Genomic DNA, 19,793 nt, shown 5'->3' with positions numbered 1-19,793 from the left:
GGGAGCGGCTGGGGAGGTGGGTGGGGGGCGGGATGTCAGCTTATCGATCGCACCTCAGTCAGGAGAGCTGCAGGCGCAGCGCTCTGAGCACGAGCGGCAGCGTGCTTAATGTGATTGAAAGGCAGTTAAAATGGCGGTGACCTTTTCAGGGGGAATTAGATTGCCTGCCAAGAGTGGTTAGAGGGAGTGATAACGCCAGCTTGAGGAAGCTGTCCAGTCTGCTTCAAAGGGAGAGAGACAGAGACAGGGAAAGCAAGCTAGCAGCAAGTACCATTTAAAGCATGAACCGTGCCGTCTGATAGAAGAGAGATTGCTCTCCTCTTTAGATATGAAAGAATTGAGGAATTGTAGCTAAGTTCTTTCCACTCGCCCCGTCCTCTTTTTCCCCTCCAGCTTCCACACCAAAAAGACTTCTGGGGGCAGTAGCAAGCTTGTCACCACTGCTCCTCTGGGTTTCTTTTCCTTCAGCAGATCAGTTGCATCAAAAACAGCCCAGAAAAGAGCAAAACTCTGAAAATGTTAAAATGGTAAGCAGACCATTTTCTGAGAAGGACACTTTCTGAGAAAGATCAACATGACAAAGATCTATCCGATAGATTGTGATATTCTTGAAGAAGGAGGAACACACAGGGATTGCTTAACTCTGAAGTTTCTCTTGATTTCTCCATGCTGACCCCTTCCAAGCTAACAAAGGACTTGCATCTCTTTGTTAATGTATTATCAAGGGAAAAGAACAGCATTGCTTAGCATATGCATAGTAAAGCCTTATAAGCTGTAACAAACTATAGTTATCCTTGGGTGCCCACTTGCATTGGATCTCACGTCATGTACAATTAGGGCAGCTGCCTGGAAAGTGGGACTATATTAAAATGCCTAAAAGTTTCCAGCAGATGGCTGCAGTCCCGGTCAGCTTTCCATCTCTGCAGAATCAAGATGTGCTTCAGTTTGAGCAGCAAATGTTGTAGGCCAGCCTTTGTCCTGGGCTAGATGTCCAAAAATGAGTGCTGGGGCAACAGCTGTATGCTCCTCCAATTTGTTCTCCTTGTAAACACATGCCACATTAGAAGCATGCTCTCAAGTGTGAGGAGGTGCTGTCCTCAGAATCTAAGTAGATGCTTTTCCATTCTCCTGCTTCAGCAGTAGGTGTTTGTGAACACAGTGACTTTACTTGTGTTTGGTAACTGCCTGGCAGAGAGCTCCAAATAGAGGAGGAAGACTCCGTTACACTTCTCAGTGTGATTTCATGAACGTCAAACTACAACAAGACTCCACAAAAATCTGTGTTTAACACCAATGTGGAAAATGAAGCATGGAGAGGCATCTTCTCTAATATTATAAAAAAAGTAGCAAAGCTGGTGACAGAGCTTAAAAGTCTTGCTATAGAATCTCACTCATTAGCCATCTCTGTCCTCTTTTTCAGGTAAAACAATGAGGTATGCCAGAAAGCTTCAGGAGGCAAGGAGACTTTCTATTTTTCCATGCCAGCAGGTTCAGTTTTAAGGTCATACTAATAAGAGGGTATAAACTGATCTCAAATTCAGCAAAAGAATTGGAGCTGAGCAGTTAACGTATGACTTCTACTGAGACACAATGTAAAAAATAAATTATGTCACTGGCATACTTAGGCCTTTTGGAGGAATAGCCTAGTAACTAGAATCATCTTTTCTGTTTCTGCATCGATGAGTCAGAATTCATTCATTTTAACCTGGCAGGCTAAAGCAAACTTCAGCTTGGATGCAAGAGCGGTCAGTGGTGAGAATATAGGGAATCTTTACCATAATGAAATTCTTAATCTTTCTCCCACATAGCAAGAGCTCAGTTCGGTGCCTTTCTCTGTCACATTTCCAATGGGAGTGTCCCTCATTGCTTAGTCTCCAAGGTTAATGCATCTGTGCATCTGAGGATCCTTCCCAGCCTCCCAGTCTTGGTATTTTAGCCTTCCTATATTTGGCTTGCTACCTTCTGTTGGTCAATTCTACCTGCTGTAAGCTTCCAAGTGGTGGGTGAGATGTATACATTTCATGTCTGTCAAGTGCTTATTTTGGACCTTATCCCCCTTTTAGACAGCTGCTGAGTCCCAGGCTCTCATATGCCTTACCTCAGCCCTTGTGTAAAATGGTGCTAATCCAGGTAATCCCTCCATTGCTGAAGGACAGTACTTTGTACTTGTCTGATGGAGTAGCCCCAAGCACTCCTTAGTGTTTGCACCTCTCTCCTTTGATAGCAAGTCCGCATCCATAAGGTAATAGTTGACCTAAAAATGCTAATGGATCTATTTACACAGTGTTATATACGAGGATCAGATGAGCTGTACCTGTTTCTCCATAGCTTGTATCCTTGTATGGAATTTGATGGATTCTGTGGTTAATAAATGTCTCTTGGGTATTGTGCTATATATTAATATCAAGTTTACTTTAGTGAGCAAGAAAAACAGGTGAGACTACTACATGATTAAAAAAGAAAAAAATTTGGAGTTCATACCTTAGGTTCAAAAGCCAGTATAACCTGCCATGTAATAGACGCTCGATATCATGTGTATTTAAAGTTCATATAATGCTTCAAGGAACAGCATTTTCTTCATTTTGGAACTCGAAGCAACTCGTGGATCTCAACAAAGTCAAAGTTACTTCAACTGGAAAAAAAAAAAAATAGTGCTTTTAACTATGAAAAGTCCCGATTGTTGATAGTACATTTTTGTTAACTTGGATGCAGGCAAAAATATGAGAACCTAATTTCTATGCTCCAACTGCCAGAACGCATTAGCTGAAAGGAGTACATTCAGCTAAACCTTGCTGGTTTATTTACATAACGCTGACAGCCACTCTAACCAGGAAAAGATTTTCTGTGGGAAGAAGGGCGGTTCTTTCCATTTGACAGTATTATGTATCATACTTGAGGGAGGAAAAAAGGTGTCTGTCACCCAGAAACAGAGGAAGAAGGAAAATTAATAAAAATGGAAACAGAAAATGCAGTTGTAACACCATGAAAATTGGCAGGGGGAGTAAAGGAGCAAGTAGAACACCTGAAACCACTCAGTTTTTTGAAATTGAGTGGGTTTCAAGTTGACAGCATCCCTTTAAACTTCAGTTTTCCTACATCTCAGACATGGACCATAAGATCTTCCAGTCCCATCTGTGGCACTTGCTTAGTTGCTCTCTGCCATCCATTTTTTCTAGTGGTCTGTCTGCTCGGGCTTTGAAAGTCCCAGGCTTTAAGACAGTCACTTGATAATTTCATTTTTTTTTTTTCCCCTCAAGTTCCTGCAGTTTTGCTAGAACTGCAACCTACTTCTTGGACACTCAGGTCAGACTTCAGCCTTAAGCACACAGTACTTGATTGACGTGATTTTAATAGCATTTTAGAATACAGTTGTTAAGTCAGGGGCAGTGAGATTTTTCTGAAGGAAAAAAGGAGCACGGGTCTCAATGGCTTTAAACAGCTCCTGTCTCCACATGTCGTCTCTTACACTCGGCGGTGAAACGCATTATCGAGTAGTGCCCGGAAAGTGGCTAACTGCGTTTGACACACGCCAACTCCCTGCCTCCACACTGGATAATTGCATTGTCAACTGTTCAGCAAAGTGGCAGGTGACACTGCAGCCGGATTGATTGTCCTAGTATGGAGGCTCCCAAGACTGTCAGCCACCCAATCGATAGAGTTTACACAAGACACTGTGACTGCATCTGTAACTAATTTCAGTTTGAACCTCGCAAGATGTGGCTGTCTCTGTTTCCTGGCCTCTCTTCTTCTTTGCTTGCATCTTCTCCCTGGACAGAGAAGTTGCTTTTCTGCTGAAAGCCCAGCTTTATTTCTTGTTTTGGAGCTGGAAGTGAAGAAATCAATGGTGTGTTTTGTGGTTTCAGAGTTGAGGACATTACAGCACATGGCTAACTAGCAGCTCCAGTTTTGCAATCAATAGGCTGATCAATTGATTAAATTAGCACTGATTTTTCTTTCTTCTTTCCAACCTAGAAAAGAATTAGTTTGGGGGGAAGATCACATGGATTTGTCCTGTGAAATTTAGCCTTCATTTTTTCCAGTCGTTGGCTGCCTTTCTCCCACAAGTACAATCTCTGCGCTCACCATTATTTAAAGCAAACTGCATCGAGCCCCGCCACTGGCATCGTCCCGCTGTAAGCCAGGGTGTCACTTTCAGCTGTTCACCAGCCTTGTGGCTTCATGCTCGGCTGCCTTAGAAAAGTCATCCTCCAAGCTCTACTGTGCTGCTTTATTATTGGCAAAGTTGCGACATTCCTGTGATCCCTGTCAGTGGTGCTTATTGATCCAGTGATGTGAATCTGCTTAGTGATTCAAGATTACTTTAATTCTCCCTCTTCCTTTTTGTTTGTTTCCACCCTCTCCCCAGGGGAACAAAAGCTTTCAGATCCACCTTTCCCTGACTGTGGAAAACGAGCCGTAGCTGCAAAGACTGTGGCTGTTGCTTCTGCTTTTGTACTTCAGCTCTGGGTTTTGAAGAGCAGCCTTTGAGGTAGATGTGAGATTGTTCTCACCTTCGTGCATCACTGTGGCATGAGGGCCACTTAAGAATGGCCACACCAGGTCAAACCTCTGGTCTGAGTGCTGTTTCCCCTCTGCAGCCATGATCTGCACCTGATGGGTTATGGAGAAGCATAAAAGAAATCTCTGGAATACTCCTTGGCACTGTGAGGGGTGGGGAAGCCTCTTCTCTAAGTCTTGCAGGAGCTGCCTCTTACCCTGTATAGCAGAGCTTGCCTGCCCTTTGTTCAGCACGCTGCTGTGAAATGATGTTAATGGTCGTAAAATTATATGGCCCCTTTCTTTAAAGGCAGCTGTTCTTCTGATCTGTTAGCAAAGATCACTGTAAGCATCCAGGCTGCTGGTGAGCAGTCGGGTCTCTGGCAGCCCATTTGGGAGCTAATAGACGGCATCAGATGGATGCATCTGCTATTTCAGGTGTACACTGTAATGACACAGCTGGGTGTCAGTTTTCCAGGTAAATCACTCTTCTGCTTGAAATAGATCTGGCTCCAGAGAAATGAAAACTTTGTCCTGTAAGCAGCTTTTCATGGCCTCTGAATGTCGTTTTTTCCTGCAACAGTCTGGGAAAGTCACCAGAAGAACTATTCTATCCCTGTTTGTACTAGGAAAAAATGGAGGAACAATTTCACTGGTCAAAAATATGGCTAGGGAGGTGTTACAGATCTGCAGAAAGACTGCTGTTCAGTGTGGCATCATCCCTGCTTTCCTCTTGTTTTCAAGAATCTCTAATAGCTTTCTCTTTCTTCCCAAACGCCTTTTAAAATAAAACAGTATCCGTGCCACCTTGTCCTCTTAGTACTAGTTTGGGATACTTCAGCAGCTGATGAAATAAACCCAGTTTAGAGCCATTCTCAGGAAGCGTGTGTGAGGCTTGGCCGTGTGTCCGCATAAACTATTTTTATGGCCTTCATTGTTTTTACTCTCCAAGAAGCCAACTAGTGACATTTCGTTAAGAAAATAAAGTGAACGTGCTGGAAAGGGAGGTTGTGCAGAAGGGGGTCACCGCAAGGAGCGTAATTAGCAAAGGCTGCAGTTCTAGAGATTTACGGGAGGCCTTTTTTCTTCTTTCCTGAATAGGTGTAAATTACCTGTGAGCAGAATGAATGCCTATTCCTAGCCAAAACGGGCCCCAGTGGAGCTGCATGCCCCTGAGATGGATTGGATTTAGACACACTTACAGAATTTACACAAAATTTCTAGAGTAGTTCCAATATAGACTTTATATCCCCCCATTCCTTGGGGGGCCAAATAGGAGAAATACCAGTTATACATGAGTTTGGTCCTCTACAGGTGCAGCATCTAGTAGCTGCATTTGTAATGGTGGTGCAAAAATAATACCAAGATCTTTGTTTTGTTCCTTGGTCTTGTTTGGAGTTGGTAATTAAACATACACAGAACAGCTGGCCCACAAAACTGACTTATCTGCCTAGACAGGAGTTGAGCAGAGGTGGGGCATAGTAGGTCTGTGTTTTCCTACATGTTCTGTTGAAATTTGACTATTTGGATCTGCATTGGCCTGGTTGTCTTACCTTTCTGTTCCTGAGAGTGCCAGTCTGTGTGAGCTCATGCCTGTGCAGGAGCCAGCAGTGCTGCCAACACCTGAAGCAGCATATGTTGTCACTTTGGCCATCTGCCACTGAACATGATGGAGAAAAGGAGGGACTTCAATGTGAGGCCCTTTTATCTGTTTTGTGAATCTGCTTATATATCATGTTAATGACTCGTGACCTTAGCTTGAGCCACTATTCACTTGAGAGATGTGGAGATGACCGGTCATCAGGGGGATTGCACAAAGGAGGTGAGATTTGAGGCAGAGGTCAGAGGATGCTTAGGCATAGAGGATGACTTAGGAGAAAGGGAATTGCTATGACAACTTACGGAAAGGGGAAGTAAAGGATTTCTGATGAGATTTATCTGAAGCCATTACTAACCGGCACATGGAAGAAAGTGGGAAATGTTTTCCAGTCTCCTTCAAGTTTAGCTGGTTCCTGTAGCCTGCCAGTGCCTGCAGCCGGCTGATGTCAGGGGCACCTGAATTTTTTCTGCTTTTCAGACCTCTGCGTCAGTATTTCAGAAACACCATTGTTTGTGTAGAGTACCTAAATTTTTCAGAAACTACCTCAAATTGGTGTTCAGGCGGAGTGCTCCGAGGCCAGCCCAAGTAAAGCTGTGTACACAGTGCTGGAGGGTGGTGGGCACTCTAGGTAAGTGATCTTGATAGGTACATTCTGATTGATGGGGAAGTTTGTCTCCCAAACTGTCACAGGGTTTATAGAGGTGCCACTCAATACCAGTGCTGGAATTGCTTGTCAGAGCACCTGGCTACAAGAGCAATGGGGATTGGAGACAGAGCTGTAACTTTGTTTTTTCTCTTCTTAATGGCCCAGGCGTCTGACCTGCCTGCTCACTCGTGTTTGTCTGGACCTTAAGGAGGCAGCTGGGATTAAGACTGTCAGAGAGTTGTGCTGCTTTAGCATCAGAAAGCTAATTGTATCAAGGCTGACAGCATATGACAAGCAGTTGTCTCCTAACAAATGCACGGCAAGAGCAAAAAATTCTCCAACAAGGAGAAGGAAAGATGTAGAAGAGTGTGCGTTTTGGTTTGTTCTTTTTTCATCTGAAAGCAATGTTTTCAAATTCACATGTGGAATTACTTTCCTCAGGCCTTAGGTGGCTGTCCTTGCAAGAGTGGCAGCTGCTCCTGTGAATATCAGATCGTGTCTCTTGTGAATTCCTAGGTCAGACTCACAACTTAACGTTCAGTTGTCAGATTTCACTTTATTAACACATTGGGATACAGTTCTGGGCCCGAGTATTGACCTCTAGATAGTGGCAGTGGCTTTAGAGGTCCACTCCAGGCAGTATTGCTGATGGCTGTAAATTACTGCATGACCTTCAGAAGCTGAGCCTTGCTGCAGGAACCCTTCCCCATTCCCAGTGCATGCTACTGAATTGCAAATCACCCCAGTGTAGTGGCAGGGAGTCTTGTGGAAGCTCCCATTCTCCTCTGACAGGTCCAGAACAATGCTGTTGCAAAGTCCATCTTATTCTGCTTGACACCCTCTATGTTCTATTTTATATTTTCCTTGCTCATGGATGGCAGCGTACACTGCCGGCAGGAGATGGAAGTTGTGAGCCCTCTTTACACTTGAGATGAGTTAGTGAGAAGCAGGTGTGATCCTATCAGGCCTTCCTTACATTTAGTGGTTCTCTTAATCCATTTATAACAGTACTTGTCCAGAAATCTGGTTTGAATGAGCCTGAGATGAATGAATAATGTCAAGCAGTTCAGACGTCAAATATTTGAACAGCTGCATGAGTGTTTTCACTGCCTTTGTGCGTGGAAGCAACCCCAGGAAGTTAGACAAGGAGAGTCAGGTCAAAATTGTGGCACTAAACCTCAGCCCACCGGAACTGGCCTCAAAAGCCATTTCTGCTGCAGATGAAAGGACATCAAGATGCCAGTGGCAGGCCATTCGCTCCACAGGTGATGCTGAACCAAGCTTTGTGTCACATTCTCTTGCGTGCAGTGGCAGTACTGGGATTTATGGACCTTTTGATTCACATTGGAAACAGTTTGTGGATTTTGTTTTTCCTTTTTTTTTTTTTAAAAGGAATTCCAAAGTCTTAAAACTGTTAGCACGGCTTAAATTCAGAGTCTTTTCTGGGTACACAGAGGTTACTTTGGTTAGTATGCAATTTCTGAATCAGTTTCTTTTACCCTGTTGCAATGGATTGCACTTGATCATGTTGAAAAAAGAAAACCAACCCCAAAATCCCTACATTGTGAAAATCTGAGAGTTGATTCATCTTATTGCAGCTTCCTTTAGGCCCTGGCCTGGGAATCCTTGTTTGATTGGGAGAGAAAGCTTGCCCTTCTCCTGCCCTCATCTTTAACCTATGAACTTTTCAGTCAGAGGAGGGCATAGCAGAGATGCTATATTGGATCATCCTAGTGTCATATTTGTCATTGTAACACATACTGTCCAAACCATTCCCCTGTACCCTCCCTGTGTAGGGAGGATAGTACTCTGTTGGCAGTGCAGTGGTTCCTGTTATAAGAGCTAGATTTGGTAAAAGCTCCGGAGTATTTTCCTTTCAGATTTAGAAGGGATTTTCTTAAGTACAAAGGTTTTGAGAGCAAGGACACCAGGATTCTGAAGTCAAGGTGCCTTAATATCTGTAAATTGTATTGCAGTAAGCAGATCTTCTTTTCTTAAGCTCTAACCATAAACCACTGGTTGGCTTGAGTCATTTGGAAACAAAGTTGATGGAAAGGTTAATGTTTGTTGTGTGCTTGGCATCCTTGAAGAGGGAGAGACATGGGGAGCAGTCCCACTTATGTTCATTCTTTTGGATACCTTCCCCCCCACCCCAAGGCACTTGCTCCAAGTATTCATTGTCTGGCTAACTGTCAGATCTCCTCTGGGACTAGCCAAGTCACAGCTCCAGCTTTGCATGATTTATGTTTCCCACAGCTACAAGAAAAATGAAGACCCGTGTGTCCAAAGTTTATGGCCTTTGAGAAGCGATGGGCTAAAGTAATGGCAGGTGCAGGGGACAGTGTTGCTGCAGGTTAAATGCCATGCCTGTAAATTACCACCTCATCACCCACTGCAACTTCTAAGGCAGCTTTGAAAGACTGTCCAACTTCTTTGACAGGTCTCTCTTACTCTTCTAAATCTTCTCTCAAACATTGTGATGAATTGAAGGAGTCAAGATTTACTGGATGAGCCATTGCAAAAAGAGAAGGCAGCTTGTGATGTGCAGCCATCACTGGGAGCGTGCAGCCAGCATATGGGGCACTTTTAAGGCTCTTCTGGAAGAAGTCTGCCCCAGTGATGCCACAGAGCTGACCTACAAGCACGGCTCCTGGTGCAGGCGATGGACGCTGCGTTGTCCATGCTGGTTTTGTTACCTCTGCTAAAAATTAAGACTGGTAATTACTTTGAAGTAAAAGAAAGTTTATGCTTCTGGGAAAGGTTAGTCTTAAAATCATTGTCGTGCTATGGTTGTCACTCATTAAGGTGTTTCACTTTATATTCAGGGAAGAGAAATATCAAATCCATATAAACAAACTTTATTGGGGGCTTATTGAATCAGCGAGAGGATCCGTTCCTAGAGAGCGACTGTAAAGAACTGTCTCCATGGTGTCCTTGGAAATGAGACCTTCACCTTGCCCTGTTCTCTGCACAGATGCAGGCTGCTAGAAATACAGCTCACTATTCTGGGCTGGAAAAGTGCAAGTTTGCTGCTGACAGCACAAGCTTGTGTATGTGTGTTGGTGAGAACCCAGTGGGATGAACCAGCTCAGATGCCTGTAGCACTAAAAGATCTACCCTAATGCTTGGGAATGTCCTTGTTCTTCAGATGTGCACCTTATATTCCCTGCTTCTACATTGATTTTAGCCTGTCTTCTGCATTTAGAACCATGTTTACAGTGCAGAAACGTAACCTTTTGGGACATTTGTGCAAAACCAAGGCTACATCTAGCTCACTTTATACAGTGAATGCAGGTGGGATGTGCTTCCTGGTATAGTCACAGGCTTTGATCACCATCCATCTGGTTGTGCCAGGTCCTTCAGGTCTTCTGGTTGTAAGCCAAGTGTCTGGGTCTGCTGTCTGGGCAGTTGGGTGCTAAGTGCAGGAGCATACTGGAGGCAGCCAGAGCGAGCAGATTTCTGTCTGCATAGTTTATGTCCCCAAATAGCTTAGATCTGCTGCAGAATTGAACATGAGTGAGGACCTTGCACCACCCTAGGATTCAGAAGATTTTTGCTTAATTTCCAATCTCACAGGACACAGTATATCATGTGTTAGATCACATAAAGAGTGTGTCTTCCTTAATTTCCCTTCTGTTAATAAACCTTAGGCAACAAACACCATGTGAATGTTTATCTTTGTAGGTGCTTGCGTGCAGATTCAACTGAAAGAAGCCTGGTTACAATCAGCAGTCAACAAAATGCTTGAGAACCAAAAGAAATGTATATATTCTTAGAAAATGGCAATTATTACACATTTCTGTCTCCAGTGGAACTGTTTATGCTTGCTGTCTGCTGGAGATGGGCTTTTGCCTGATCCTGATCCACGCATGGTGGAAGTGCAAGGCTCTTGTTGACTTGCACTGGAATTTGCTCATATAAGAAGCGCTTTTAAGGAGATCTAAGGGATATAGAGTCTGATTTTTTTTATTATTTTATTATTTTTTTTATCTTCACAAAAAGAGGTTCGCTATTAAGTGTTCTGTTTTTTTAAAATTTGATCATTAAATAAATTTAGGAAAGAAAAAGGTATTTCTAATTCTATTTCAGCCTCTGCCTGCCTTCTGCATCTGAATTAAGGAGTAATTCAGAACGTCTCCGTGGCCTTCTCTTGCCTGCTAGTACTATAGTTTTTGTGTTAACCACTTCTGTGAAAAATCAGTTTTCTGTATTTTGCTTCATTTTTTTCTGCCTTTGAGAGAGACCCTTCAGTGCCTTCAACAAAATACTTCGTGTGGAGAGCAAAAGGTCAAGAATGTTTCATTTTCAGTATTGAGAGGCATTTTAGAGCATAAAATCCCAGAAGTTAGATCATTTCTGTGAGTGTTTTCTGTGCAGTCTGAAAATTGTTCTTGTGTGGTCTTTGGAGATGATATCTCTCGTGAGGCTGCTCAGAGTAAAGGAGAGCCTGCAGACTAGTGCTGTCACACCATCCTTAGGAGATGCTCATCCACATGTTTCATTTTCTTTCAGGTTCTGGGTTTGTCATGTGCAGTGGCAAGGAGAGTCCAGACAGTGACGCTGACCTGGATGTGGATGGAGACGACACACTTGAATATGGGAAACCACAGTATCGTTTTTGAAAGGCTCTTACTGAGAGGGAACCTAGAGATGCATCTTCAGCTAGCTTTCATACAGCACTGCCCCGGGTAGGAGTGGATTATCTGTGTGCAGCCCTACTGGAAATGGCAGCACCTTCTCCGGCTACCATGTTATGTGAATTAGGAGGGATTCCCAGTTACTCCCTTTGAGATCTTTCTGTTTGTGCAACAGTACGTCAGACCCAGTGGGTGAAGTCTGTAGGAGACATTGCAGGGGATCAAAGTTAGTGTTGCTCTATTCTGTTATATAAGCAATCTGTTGTCTCTGTCCAGGTTTCTTCCATATGGACAGTTTTTCCTGTTTCATGGGTTTATTGAGTTTATTTTCCCCAGGACAACCCTTTGTTTTCAGGGCTTTTGTGCAGTAAACATTTCAAGCACTATTCACCTGCCACTGTGAGAGACTGAATTCTTTTTTTCTTTTGTTAGACAGTTCATAGGTAGAACTCTCATTAAGGGCAGGTTTTGGGAACTTCTTTATCTGTGAGCCAGGATCTTTGGACACAGCTCTGGGAGAGCTGTGGGCAAACTGTAACAGCTATCAGGGAGAGTTTGCCACAAGGTGTTAGGCAGACATTGACTTAACTGTGATGAAGGGGAATGTGTAGCTATAGAATTAGATATTACTGAAATGTGTACCAAGCCTTAAACCCCAACCCTTAGCTGTTAAAAGATCTCTGTACCTCAAACAGAAATAGTGGAATTGTGCATGTTAGGCGTACAGAGGCTGAGGAACTGCTTCTCCCCATCTGAGAGGCTGTGGCATCATGTTGCTGTCAAATGACTGTTCTGTTTCTTTCTACCTAAAGTGAAACTTTAATCCAGAATTTAAAAGCAAGCCCATCCTTGGATACCAGCCTCTCTTGAGGTGTTCCCAGTTGGAACGAATTTGTTCTGTATCCAGAATATCATCCTAAACATCTCAGAAGCCTTTCCACTGTCTGCAGCAAGGCTGTACATTCCTTAACCCCTTGTGCTCAGGTACACAGAGGCAGACGTTATCCCTTGCACTGGGGAAGAGCCAGGTGAAGCCAAAGAGAGGGAGGCACTCCGAGGTGCTGTTCTAAAGTAAGTGCTGTGCCTTTCTAACTTGCCATCGTTACTTTGGGGGAATCTCAATTTGTGGAAAACACCCATGAGTTGAAATGAGACTTGAAAAGAAGCATGACAAGTGGTTCTCAGTTTCTACCATGCAGCCTCATAAAGCCTCTCTGCACACACTTTCTCCCTTAATCACCTCACAGCCCAGTCAATGCCATCTTCTTGGACAGTGCTGGACCCAAGGTGAATTCTGGCAGTGGGGAAACTGTGCTGTACTAAGGCCTTATGTGTCGCCTTGCTTCACAATGAAACGTGGCCTCTCAGTAGCAGTGTGCGATCCTAGTTCACCACATTAGGAGTCTGGCACCCAGGGTCTGATGTCATTGCATGCCATGGTGTGCAGTGGGGTACACAAACTAATCCTTCTGCGTTCGGCTCCAGAGTCGGGGCAGGATGTGCCCTCTGCCCACAAACATATGTGGAGACTGTAGGCAGTCAGTGTTCAGGGCACTAGGGGAAGCGTTTCAGGCAAATAAAACGAATCTTAACAGGGAGCCAGGATTGCTTTCTAAGCCCTCTGCCCTGCATAAAACAGGGCTTGAATTACCCCTCTATCTCTTTCACTGAGTGATCCTGTGAGGTCAAGGTTGAAGTGATTGATGGAGCAGTGAAATGAAGTTTTCTTACTGCTTAGCCTGTCACAAACACCAGTTCAAAATTAGGTTCCACTCCATAGAGAAGTGGCATTTGCCACACTGGATGCAAACCATTGGTCTGTTTGATACTTCCCTAACCAGGGAAGTTCAGAGGCAGGGCATCAAGGATTCTGAAGCTCCTTCACAGCCAGGACAGTGGTATTATAGCAGGAGGATATCAGGTGACTGTGGACACTATAGTGCTTGGTGAGACAACTGAGGACCTGAGGCCAAGAGATTCAGTCCTTCATGGGACTTGAATCTAATGCCTCAGTTTGCAGCTGAGGCAAGGTCCTTGTATGTTTCCTGGACTTGTTTGCCCACCTCTAACACAGGAAAAGTGATATTGCTTGTAAAAGAGCTTTGAACTTCTGGCAAATCTCTGTAGAAATGGAGTAGGGTAACTGATGCCCTGAAGCATGAGCCTTCATTACCTTTTAAGTGGAACTGTCTTAGTATGTAGAGCTAAAATGTTAAGCAGTGACAGGCATGCAGCCGGCTCAGACAATTCCTTTCACTTACAGTCTCTGTTACTGGCTTGCAAGAGAATGGACAGGGTTAGGAGTTGTATGTACTTCAATGCTGCTGTTCTTCAAACGGGAAAATGGAAAAGATGGGGCTTATGCAGGTGTGAAGTTATTCTTAAAGGCAGGAGCTATTCCATCATGGACCATTTCTGTTCACAAGTAAGGTTTTCATCTTTGAAACTGTGTATTCAAAAATGAGCCTTAGGTCACAGGTGCTGTTTGAATGCCAAGCCTTCAGTCAGCACCACAACCCCTATGTGATTCAGCAGAGGTCACAGCTAGAAGTGCAGCTTTGGAGAACGCTGGTGGAAATGTGGGCTAGCACAAAAACTCCTCCTGCAGCAGGCCAGTCGCTCACATTTTGAAGCGTAGACTGATGGATAGAAGTATTGGGAGCAAAGTGGTGGGTGGAAGGGGCAGCTTTTCCTGAGCAGCAAAATTTTCCATATTCAACCTTTAGCATTCTGCCCTTTTCTCTTTTAGTGGTGGCACACCCAGTACTCGAATAACACCGGAGTTTTCTAAATGGGCCAGTGATGGTGAGTGTTGAACTAGTAAATTATTAATTTGTTTGTTTGCTACAGGAGGACAGATAGATACTCCATATCTTCTGATTGCCAGTTAGTTAGGCAACTGGTAGTTAGAAATGCTCTTGTGCAGCGCCAGCAGATATGCTTACATGTACAATCACGCTATCTTTCAGAAAAATTACAGCACAATTAATTAACGTAGTCAGTGGCAGCTGAGCAAGGTCCCAAAAATGCAACCTGAACTGGTATGGTGACAAGAAATAGGGACTGGATTGACTTGCTGTTGTGTCACTGAAAGACAAAGGGCTGTATTGCTGAGGGCACCAGCAGAGCTTGACTACGTGATAGCGATGTTCAGCTGCTGGGGGCTTAAAATACACAGGCACCTGCTGATTGGGTTTTTTTCAGCCGCTTTCTTAACTTCCCTTCTTTAAAAGGGTGTGCCAGAGACCTGTTTCATGAGCTGTTGGGTAGGTGTTGTACTTGCTGGCCTCTGTATGGCAGGAAGAGCCTGCAGCTCTGAAGGCTGCACCTTTAGAGTGGGAACTCTGGGATCACTTCATGACCTGTAGCTGAGACTCCAGAGCAAACAAGCAGATGTGAAATTGTACCTTTTCATGCATTATTTGAATGCTCATAGCATTATGCAGGGAGTGGAGTGGAGGGTGTTTAGACCTATTTAACTGCTGGGGTTTTTTATTTAATACCAGCAGCACTGGAAGCGTAAGCAAGCAGCAACCTAGTGGAAATATGAGAATAATAAAACCTGGCGCTTTCCAGCTGTAGATGCCAAATCCATTCCAGAGCTGGGCAGTGCTGCTACAGCTCCCTTAGGAAGGGAGCTGAAGCTCAGCGACCTGAAGAGATTTGTCCCAATGATTTTGTTCCCTGTTGTGTTACTGTAATACTTTGGGCATTTGATTCCTAGCCTTGAAAGTACCTATAAGACATAGCTGCTTGCTGGGGGAAATAACATGGGGAGAACCAGTTTTGCTAAGGGCATGATGATTAAATGGAGAACATAGGATATGTATCGCAGGCATTTTCTTCTGTGGGATAGGAAATCACATTTACTTGCTGTGATGTAGGAGCACTTGCTTGTAGGTGTGTAGTCAGTAACTACAGCCACAAAGGTGATGAGTAAGCAGCTCTGATGGCACTTGCTATGAGTTGTTTTCTTCATACCTTTTGCATGAACCCACAGTACTGAACCTACAGCCCAGGAGCTGTCCCCAGGACAGTTCATCTGGCTCATCTCCAACTGGTATCTCACCCCCACTCCAGTACTGAGAGGAGTTATGGGATTGCTAGTATTAGGAAAGCTGTGAGCAGACTGTGCTGTCGTACTAGTTACCTGGCATATATTTTTCATCCTGTCTCTGTCTGAGGGATCTCAGAAAAAGGGAGAAGTTGAGAGCAGGGTTTGGGCTGGGTGGATGTGCTCCAGACCCACCTTTCTAGAAGTACACTATGACGGGGCGGCCACACCAAACCTTTCTGTATTAAATACTGGCTTAAACAACTGGTATACCTGTGAGAGTCAGTCACTATGCAGTGGGGAGAGTGTTGGGGTTGTATCTTCAGCTGAAAATTGTAGAAGATGCTGTCCAGAGAGAGGGCCTCTCTGCTAGACAGGAATACATAGTATCACTCTTCTCTCTCTTTCCGAGAATCAGCATAAAAATGACTCATTGGAGTCTTCTGCTTCTGAAACTGTAACTCACTCAGACTATTTCATTGCAGTGATCAAATGTTCTCTTACTAATTTGTCTGTTCTTCTCTCAACAGAAATGCCCTCAACGAGTAATGGTGAAAGCAGTAAACAGGAGACCATGCAGAAGACTTGTAAGAACAGTGACATTGAAAAGTGAGTGTAAAGTGGATAGCTTTATTTTTTTCTTGTTTTAAGGAACTGTAATGTCCCAATCTGGTGTTCCCAAAAGCAGTGCCAGTCTGAGGGTAGGTATATTCAAAACTTTTACCACTGAGAAAGGAAGTTGTGCTCCCACATGAAGCTTGGACTTGGAGCTGTCTGTATCCTGACTTGCTGCTGCTGTGTCCACAGAGAGCCTGTGGGAAGTTCTCCGCAGATACCTGCGTGGGCAGGTACTCAGTGACGAGGAGTTGAGTGCAACTTCCAAAGGGCTTCTCCACTGGAAATTGCGTGCTTTTAAAATATGTAAATAAATATATCCGTGCTTTATACCATATAGTAGTTATTGTGGGTTTTCAAATATGTTTTGTGGTGCTTAACAACTTAACAGCTCTAGTCTGAGCTGGTCTCTGTTCTGTTTTTCTCCATGGTACCTGCATGTTCCACCTTCCATCTCTCCACCTAAAGGGAATGGCAGCAGCCCCGTAACGGGGCAGAAGCCTCACTGGGAGAATTTCTTTTCCTTTAAGATCCAGATTTCACCTTTGCATGGTTGCTACTGGGACTAATGTCTTGGTTCCTGATTTTCTTTACCTGTAGCTCTTCTAGTTTGTTCAGAAGTTTAAGTCCCAGTCTTTGAATATACAATACTGCAGGGGCTCCTGGCTGTCTCTTTTCCTGGTCCTTGTTGGGTATCCTGTAGCTTAGTCCAGATTAGAAACAAATGGTTTTATCTATACTGTGTATTTGAGTAACAGCCTCTGTCTTCAGCCTTCTTCTACATGCTACCAGGGTGACTTAATACTCAGGCAGGTTTGAAGTTCCAAGCCTAAAACTGCAAGCTCCTCGCCACTGCCGTGGACTGCATTAATTGGGGTGGGACAGTGTTGTAAGTTGATTATTGACTGACATAAAATGCTGTCTCAAGACCAAGTGAGAGACAAAACGGCTTGAATGAGGTGGAAGTAATGAGGTCATTGTGGCATTTAAACATGCATTTACACTTTGGGGATGAGGTCAGTTGATAATTTGGGATGGGGAAAAGATATGGTGATAGTGTTAAGCTGACTTTACAGAAAGTTTGGTGTGTTTTTTAATGTAGTGTATTCTCCTTCTGCCCCTGTCCTGACGTGAGAGATTGTGTCCTTGGCACATTTCAGGATCTATGATAGGTCAGGCAACCTGGAAATGCCTGGTCATAGTCAGGTTAACTGGAAACTTCCTGCTGCAGAGGAAACTTTAACACTGCTTTACTGTCTTAGTACTTTCCTTTTTACAAGGCTTTTTGTTAGCACGTCCCAAATACAAGGCTGTCTGCTCCTTGATGCTTCTTGATGAGCATATTTTGGCCAAGGACCACTGAGTTTGGGAGCTTGCAGGTCAGTGCAGAAGCAACTTTGTCCTTCGAGTGAGGCAACCACTGCATGCTGTCTTCATTGTGAGGACTCATCCTTTCTGCCCCAGTCTGTCAGCCTCTGTCTCAGTCACTGCTTGGCTTCCCTTTGGGCCTGCTGCCTGCCAGCCCAGCAGCCCTCCACCCTCCCAGATCCACTCCTATTGAAAATCTTTAAACTGCAGGAGCTGAAAGGATTTGACATTTTCCAGAACACTTGAGCTCAAGTGATAAAATTGACATAGCTTTAATAATCTGATCAAAGAGGCTTTAGCTAGCACCTTTTGAAGGATCCCAGAATCCTTTCCAAACAACACTCATGCTAACACCACTTTGAAGTGGGAGGAGCGTGTATGTGTGTCTGCACATGTACGCACACACCTTGCTCCACAATAACCTTGCAATGCTAAAGCCTCGGTTCTGCAAAATGTTCAAAAAGTCAGCAAAACCCAACAGAAATTACAGGAGAAGCCTTAAGTATCTTGCTGAGTCTTTCCAATAACGTTAATTTTTTTGAAAGTAGCAGGGCGAGCTTTTTATTTAAGGCATTTTGTTTCACTGACGTTCAGAAAATAAGATGGTGTTTCACGTGGAGAATTCCTATTTGCTTTTTTTTTTCCTCCTCTTCTTTCCTTTGAGATTCATGCGTGATAAATAGTTTCTGTCCTGCCATTTAAGGAGTCTTGAATGCTCTGTGTGCTTGTCCGTGTAGAGGGGTTCTGTTAAATTAATTGATAACAGGAATCAGAGCTATAAGCCTACAGAAAAGGAGGGGGAAGGGTTTCACACTGTCTGGCTGCTTCCCACTCCACTGCTGAGCCATGATATATGGCGACCCAGCCCAACAGGCTAAATTGATTCATCTCTAGTTCCTGTTTCTTAATCTGGAACTAAATTGGTTTCATTTTTCTTGTTTTGGGTGGTGCTTACAGGAAGTTTTTGGCAGCATCACTTTACTCCATTGTTTGTAACTTTTAATTTTTGCCTTTAAATCTGAGCACTATTGATTGGCATGTTAAACCCCGTGTAGCATCTGATTAGCATTTTTTAAATTGTCCAGAAGCATATGGCTTACCACCTGTGTCAGTCATGCTCTCCATTTAAAGCAGTGGCTAATAGAATTAGCAGCGATCCACGTATTGATCCTTCTCTCATAAGAATGATGTTCCTTCTCCCTCCCCTCTTCCAAAAATAAGTCTATGCAAGGAGAGACGAGTGATTTTGTTTGGTTGGTTTTTAATCCTCTAATACAGTACAGGAAGTGATCCTCCTCTTGGCACGTAGCTGGAGCTCTTTGCTTGACCAAGTGAATTTAATCTAAATTTAGGAGTTTGTGAAAGAGTAGCTTGTGTGTAGAAGGGTTAAGATGGGGTTTGGGGTAGGCCTGCATTTGTTGTACCACTCCTTGTGCCATGCCAGGTCATCAATAGCTTGGGCAGCTTGACCTCATCTGCATTGCATTGCATTTCAGATGGGAGCCACAGGTAAAGAGGGAGGTAGAACTGGTTCCACCTCTTCTTCCCAGCACTGCAGAGCATCTCATCACTGCTGAGCTTTTCTAACCTCACCGCTGTGAGGTGTCTGGGAGACATCCTGGGGTGTTGGAGGGCCATGGGGAGAAGTAAGGTAAAGGAGCATTGCAGTGGTTGAGCTCTGCTTGTCTGCTGAGGACTGTGGCGGCTGGTGTGCTCAGCAGATGGCCAGAGCTCAGCTGGTGTGAGACTCCTTTACCTTGAGTCAAGATGCAGCTTTGCTCGGAGAGGGCAGCCAGTCCCTAATTGCCCAGGCATCCTCCCTGGCTCCTCTGCCAACATCGTACTCTCAGCCGAAGCACCGTCGCGCACAGAGAGCTGCAAAAAGCACTTTCCCCACAAAAAGTCTTCCTCCCCCTCCTTCCCAAGATGCTGCCTGCAAGGGTCTGGTGCCATTTTGAAACCGAGGTTCCCTGGGGTTAAAAGCCAGCATCTTAATTCAGAGTGCCAATGTTCAATTTTGCTTTCTGCCACCAGACTAGATTGCAGGCCAGCAAGAGAGTCTGGGTTAGTGGCCCACTGGGTCACCTCCCATTTGTTTTCCTCAATTTTGTGTTGTCATAAATTCATTCCAGCCCGTTGTGGTTGATCAGTTTATCTCCGCCGGGGCAGGGAGCGCTGCGAGCATGATATATGGCACAGAGCATTGTAGCCAGCCTCTCCATGAATCACTCCAGCTGTTTGGTGTCAGCCCCAAAGCAAACAGGACCCGGCCGCTGAGCGTTGAGTACGATGAGCTCAGTATGGGAAGAGACATGACGTATGAATGTTTATTTAATAATTCTCTAATATTTCCAGTGGAGTGTGGCTGTGCCTTCT

At 44.3% G+C, this 19,793-nt stretch overlaps 1 protein-coding gene across 1 annotated transcript in view; it reads left to right on the top strand.

Annotated features, from left to right (window-relative positions):
* The window catches only part of RNF220 (ring finger protein 220), a 49,988-nt gene that overhangs the window by 8,472 nt on the left and 21,723 nt on the right, over positions 1-19,793 (top strand). The window contains exons 4-7 of the mRNA XM_008935395.1: positions 11,256-11,352; positions 12,365-12,451; positions 14,130-14,185; positions 15,965-16,043. Coding sequence (XP_008933643.1) covers positions 11,256-11,352; positions 12,365-12,451; positions 14,130-14,185; positions 15,965-16,043 — 319 coding nt within the window. The remainder of the gene's footprint in view (positions 1-11,255; positions 11,353-12,364; positions 12,452-14,129; positions 14,186-15,964; positions 16,044-19,793) is intronic.

This window comes from Merops nubicus, unplaced genomic scaffold, assembly GCF_000691845.1.
Source record: "Merops nubicus isolate BGI_N331 unplaced genomic scaffold, ASM69184v1 scaffold25402, whole genome shotgun sequence".
Lineage (NCBI taxonomy): Eukaryota > Metazoa > Chordata > Aves > Coraciiformes > Meropidae > Merops > Merops nubicus.
This window is presented reverse-complemented; position numbering and strand designations above follow the sequence as displayed.